The following is a 6,108-nucleotide window of genomic DNA, read 5'->3' on the forward strand; positions in this document are numbered from 1 at the left end:
CCTATCAGTGCCTGCGTTTGTAGCACATGACATTTAAGTGTTCCCGGGAGATAATATGAACGCGGCAGACTTATTTCTGGGAAGGGTTTGTTGCTTTCGGCAGTGCTGGGAATGAAGTTTGTAATGCGGCATTGAGTTCTCTTTTCCCGACGCTCTGTTCTTGTTTAAAATTCAGGTATTTGTTATTTTCAAGAATTAATGTTTCTTTTATGAAAAAAAGAAAATTTTCTTCTTGACTTTTTGATGTTAGTAAGACTGCATTGCCCTCCACTTCCTTCCCTCAAAAACCAAAGATTCTTTACTTTCCACAGCAGAAAATATCATTTCCACTCCCAAAACTGCACACTCAGCAAGATGAGCTAAATAATCGTTCATTCTGTCTAAAAACACTCAGTGGGCAGCAGTTCCACTTCTGTCACGTGAATGCTGCGGGGAAACATAGACATTTTGCGTTGATTATGTCAGCCGTAGGAGGTCTTCACTGGCGTCGGTGGAAATCTTTCTAAAACATTATGGCGTGAGAAAATCTCACTCAGTTCTTTCTTTCTCATCCTCTGTCCCCCCCAAGCCCAGATCGAAGTGATACCGTGTAAAATCTGCGGAGACAAATCCTCAGGGATCCACTATGGCGTGATAACGTGTGAAGGATGCAAGGTGAGAAGCCGAGGGTCGAAACGTTACAGGGTACACTTATTCTAATGAAATGGGGGGTGGACACAGAATACTTAACGTGAGGGGCATAATATGGAGGAGGGAGGACGGGAGGGTAGGACATGCCGCTCTCACTGATCTGTCTGGTTCTCTCGCAGGGATTTTTCCGCCGCAGCCAGCAGGGAAAGCCCATCTATTCGTGCAGTCAGCAGCAGAGCTGTCAGATAGACCGCAACAGCAGGAACCGCTGCCAGCACTGCCGCCTGCAGAAATGCCTGTCCCTGGGAATGTCACGCAACGGTGAGCCACGGCAAGCCAGCCCACGAAGACCAGGCTTGCAGCTGTCGCCCCCTCCTAATACACTGACGCCCGGGAACCTGACCCCTTACCCCCTCCTATAACACTGTCACCGGGACACTGACCCCTCATCCCCTCCTAATACACTGACGCCCGGGAACCTGACCCCTTACCCCCTCCTATAACACTGTCACCGGGACACTGACCCCTCATCCCCTCCTAATACACTGACGCCCGGGAACCTGACCCCTTACCCCCTCCTATAACACTGTCACCGGGACACTGACCCCTCATCCCCTCCTAATACACTGACGCCCGGGAACCTGACCCCTTACCCCCTCCTATAACACTGTCACCGGGACACTGACCCCTCATCCCCTCCTAATACACTGACGCCCGTGAACCTGACCCCTTACCCCCTCCTATAACACTGTCACCGGGACACTGACCCCTCATCCCCTCCTAATACACTGACGCCCGGGAACCTGACCCCTTACCCCCTCCTATAACACTGACACCGGGACACTGACCCCTCATCCCCTCCTAATACACTGACGCCCGGGAACCTGACCCCTTACCCCCTCCTATAACACTGTCACCGGGACACTGACCCCTCATCCCCTCCTAATACACTGACGCCCGGGAACCTGACCCCTTACCCCCTCCTATAACACTGTCACCGGGACACTGACTCCTCATCCCATCCTAATACACTGAAGCCCGGGAACCTGACCCCTTACCCCCTCCTATAACACTGACACCAGGACACTGACCCCTCATCCCCTCCTAAAACACTGACACCGGGACACTGATCACTCACCCCCTCCTAAAACACTGACACCGGGACACTGATCACTCACCCCCTCCTAAAACACTGACACCGGGACACTGATCACTCACCCCCTCCTAAAACACTGACATCAGGACACTGACCCCTCATCCCCTCCTAATACACGGACACTTACCTTTCTTTTCAAACACACACCTCTCATTTATCCCCACCAAGGAATCAGAAGTTGTGTTGGGTTTCTGTCATTTTTCTCGGGTGGGTGGGTGCTCGGGGATGTGGGTGACCCACTTGTCCAAGTGTAGACCACATGCCCCACCTAAGCATCTCCATTTGACCACATGATATGTAGAAACAGGAAAGTGATAACGGAACATGTTGTATCAGAGAACAGAGACAAGGTACCAGACCACCAGACACAATGATAATTTTATTCCCATAGCGCTCTTGGGTGCATTGCTGGAAGACTGTGGAGATCCACTAGGAGACAGACCTTGTTTGTTAGTTAAATTGTCAGTTCTTGAACAGTCCACTGTATGTAGTAATTTACAGTTACTTAGATTGGAAGAAGCAGAACATTCCTTCTAACAACTATCAAATACATGTTATCCAGTTCGTGCTGAAATGAGTTTACAGTCCGTAGAGATATAGAGGCATAGGGGGATGATACGATCTACAGATGATTAGTCAACTGGGATTGCTAGGATATGATCAGAAGTCCTTAATTTATTGGGGTTTCAAGGAGTGCCTGAGTTTTTGGGGAGAGTATGGCAGAGGGAGGCTAGGGATATACTAAAAGAGTGAGGCTGGGGTGGTCTAATTGGAGGATACTAGGTGTGAGGTTGGGATAGAAGGAGATGGAGCGAGGCTGACATGGAGGAAGGAGTCTGAGGCAGGGATCCAATACCATGTCCGTCTCTACAATGCCTCATGTTTGTTCCTTGCAGCTGTGAAGTTTGGCAGAATGTCTAAGAAGCAGAGAGATATTTTACAAGCCGAGGTTCAGAAGCAGCGTCTGAGGGAACAGAGATCAGAAGCTCCAACCCCATCATGCACCTCAGATCCTCAGAATCTGGAGCCACTAAACAACCCAACAAAACCAACCCAGATGTTCCCACCAACAACATGGAGCAGCCAGGGTAGATGGGAGTCCCCGTGCTTGGTCACAAGAAACCATCCTCTGCACCACCATCCACCGGCTGCTGAGAAGCCTTCGACAGAGTCCACCCTTAGAAAGTCCTACTCCAGAGACCCACAGCTTCTTGTGGAGAACTTCCGACCGAGTTTGTTCCAAAGACTGCCTCCCACTCAGAATCCAGAACCTTACTGTAACCTAAACGTGGGGAGCTTGCTGCCTCCTGAATGCATGATGTCTGCTCCAGACATGGGTAAGTTCTCCTCACGAGAGAAAAGGCTGGGATGCTAGGCTTTAATGCATCTGGGTTTGCAGATTAGTTGAGGTGAAAAAAAATATCTCCCAACATTAACTACACATATTAAAGATCCGGCTCAGCCCATTCTGCAATAGAAGCCCCTGGGGTCGGCCCATAACAACTAACAGATAGATCATGGAGAATTAATGTCACTTGGAGCCATCTACAAAAAGAAATTTGAAAATTAACCAACAAAATGAATCTATAATCTTTCACTGATTTGCTTGTCTGTCGTGTTCTCTGTCTGTTCCTAGCTCCTGACTCTCTTGTTTACTGACTGTTCCTAGCTCCTGACTCTCCTTCTCTGAATGTTCCTAGCTTATGACTCTCTTGTTCTCTGACTGTTCCTAGCTCCTGACTCTCTCATTCTCTGTCTGTTCCTAGCTCCTGACTGTCTTGTTCTTTAACTGTTTCTAGCTCCTGACTCTTGTTCTCTGACTGCTCCTAGCTCCCGACTCTTCTTCACTGACTGTTCCTAGTTCCTGACTCTCTCATTCTAACTGTACATAGCTCCTGACTCTATCGTTCTCTGACTGTTTCTAGCTCCTGACTCTCCTTCACTGACTGTTTCTAGCTCTTGACTCTCTTATTATCTGACTATTCCTAGCTCCTGACTCTCCTTCACTGACTATTTCTAGGTCCTGACTCTCTTGTTCTCTCATTGTTCCTAGTCCTTGACTCTCTCATTCTAACTGTACATAGCTCCTGACTCTATCGTTCTCTGACTATTCCTAGCTCCTGACTCTTCTTCACTGACTGTTCCTAGCTCCTGACTCTCTTGTTCTCTGACTATTCCTAGCTCCTGACTCTCCTTCACTGACTGTTCCTAGCTCCTGACTCTCTTGTTCTAACTGTACATAGCTCCTGACTCTCTCATTCTAACTGTACATAGCTCCTGACTCTCTTGTTCTCTGTTCCATCATCCTAATTCTCTCCTCATTTTGTGTCTCACCCGTTGACTCTCTCTCATCCCCAGAGATGCTGATGCAAAGCGTGGTATGTGCCCACCAAGAAACCTGCCAGTTTCACCTGGAGAGTCTACAGGTTCTCAGGTGGGAGATATTCTCCACAGAGGAAGTGAAAGGCTTCCAGCTGCAGGTAATGCTCTGTACAGAGGTAGCGATGTCAAACGGTAAAAGGGTTTGCAAAAGTCACAGCACAGCTCAGGGGTCATTGGTGTTTGTATCTATATTTAGCCCATGGACCAGATGTGGGAACGATGTGTCTGTCATATCACCAATGCCATCCAGTACATTGTGGAATTCGCCAAGCGGCTGAGCGGTTTCATGGAGCTCAATCCCAATGACCAGATTGTCCTGCTGAAAGCTGGTAACGTGAACTCTTACCCTTTGTATGCCCTCCTTTTACTCTATCATGGTCTTTCCCAAAACTCAATAGTCTCTCCGGAGATTCCAAAACCTCACATCTCTTCTTTGTGTGTCCAGAGCTCCCAAAACGTTTCTTTTTTTTGTAGGTGTCATGGAGATCCTTTTAATCAGAATGAGCCGCGCCTTTAACTGCTACAACAGCACCATCTTTTTTGAGGGCAAGTACGCCAAGCCTGAGATCTTCCAGTCCCTGGGTGAGCACATGTGGGTTACTGAGGACTACAGTGTCCTCAGTTAAGTGTAAACAGAGGAAATGGGCTCTCCAAGGGCTCTCTGACTCTGGGTAATCCTGGATTACAATCTATAGGATTATCCACAAGGGCATCATTCACATGGCCTCAAGATACGGCCCTTCATTAACCCATCTTTCCTCCGCAGGATGCAGTGATTTGATTGGCTCAATGTTTGACCTTTGCCATTCCCTGTGCGCCCTCAATCTGACAGAGCAGGAAATGGCGCTCATCAGTGCTATCATCCTCATCGACCCAGGTAGAGAGACTCATAGGGTCAAGGGAGGCTTTGGGTTGTGTGATATGACACAGTAGGAGGTGTGACAGCATCATTATGTCATATAGATATCCGAGACAGGGTGTGTGACATGCCGTGACATAGAATGTGATATGATGTGACGTGACTTGATATGGGATAGAGTTTGTGACATGTCCTGGTTTCTTCTAGAGCGTGTGACATGTTGTGACACATATCGCGACATGCTATGTGTCCCTCCTTTCTCCTAATCCGTCTTTCTGTCTACAGGTCGGCAGTGGCTGCAGGACAGACAGAAAGTGGAGACGATGCATAAGAGGCTAGAGCTGTGCTTCTGGCACCTGCTGCGCAGGAGTCAACGGGAGAGCATCATTCCCAAGGTCAGACAGTCTCTGCATGAGACAATCAAACCGGTCAGAGATACGTGATGTGACGACAGCAGACGGAAGGTCATGGGTTATGTAAAGGACCGTCAGACTTTATATCAGACAGTTACGTTACCCCCATCGCTCTCCACACGTAGGATAATGCTTGTTTTTTATATATCTTTCTTGTTTCAGCTCCCCCAGAAGGGAAAAATCCTCAGCATTTGCCACCTGCACCTGGAGAAATTAAACATCTTCCTGCAGATGTACCCAGGAGCCGCCTGCGAGAGATTACCCCCTCTCTACAAAGAGCTGTTCCTGTCCGAGCCCGAAACCTCATGAATGACGCCCCAGAATCCAGACTATCCCTGCCCTAGGGCAGTAACCTTCCTAAATTTAGGGGTACTGGGATAATGAATATCAGAAAATTGCCCTGTCCCTAGGAAGCATGCAGTGCACCGGAGGGGAACAACTCACAAAGTCTCAGAAATATTATTCTAATGATTTATTTATTGCGTCAACAAACACTGTAGCGCTGTACACTTTGCGCTGAACACTGCGATGTGAGGGCTTGTTTCCCTGTGCAGAAGAGCTTGCAATCTTATTAACACTGAGCTGCCTCGCATTTTCTTGCAGAATCCATGTTGCTGGGCATTGTGTTTTAAACCCTCTCTGTCAAAGGAGGCCGCGCAGGTGCAGCT

The 6,108-nt window shown here is 48.4% G+C and overlaps 1 protein-coding gene across 1 annotated transcript; it reads left to right on the forward strand.

Annotated features, from left to right (window-relative positions):
• The first annotated feature begins 570 nt into the window (after window positions 1-570).
• LOC149280447 (nuclear receptor ROR-gamma-like) lies at window positions 571-5,749 on the forward strand. The gene is made up of 9 exons (XM_089500458.1): window positions 571-654; window positions 810-951; window positions 2,683-3,123; window positions 4,145-4,266; window positions 4,365-4,497; window positions 4,643-4,750; window positions 4,935-5,045; window positions 5,313-5,422; window positions 5,603-5,749. Exons 2-9 carry the CDS (start codon window positions 939-941, stop codon window positions 5,747-5,749), a joined length of 1,185 nt encoding a protein of 394 aa, XP_089356584.1. The 5' UTR covers window positions 571-654; window positions 810-938.
• Window positions 5,750-6,108: the final 359 nt, after the last annotated feature.

This window comes from Sceloporus occidentalis, unplaced genomic scaffold (genome assembly GCF_023333645.1).
Source record: "Sceloporus occidentalis isolate IW3139 unplaced genomic scaffold, rSceOcc1.0.p SCAF_155, whole genome shotgun sequence".
In the NCBI taxonomy this organism is placed as follows: domain Eukaryota; kingdom Metazoa; phylum Chordata; class Lepidosauria; order Squamata; family Phrynosomatidae; genus Sceloporus; species Sceloporus occidentalis.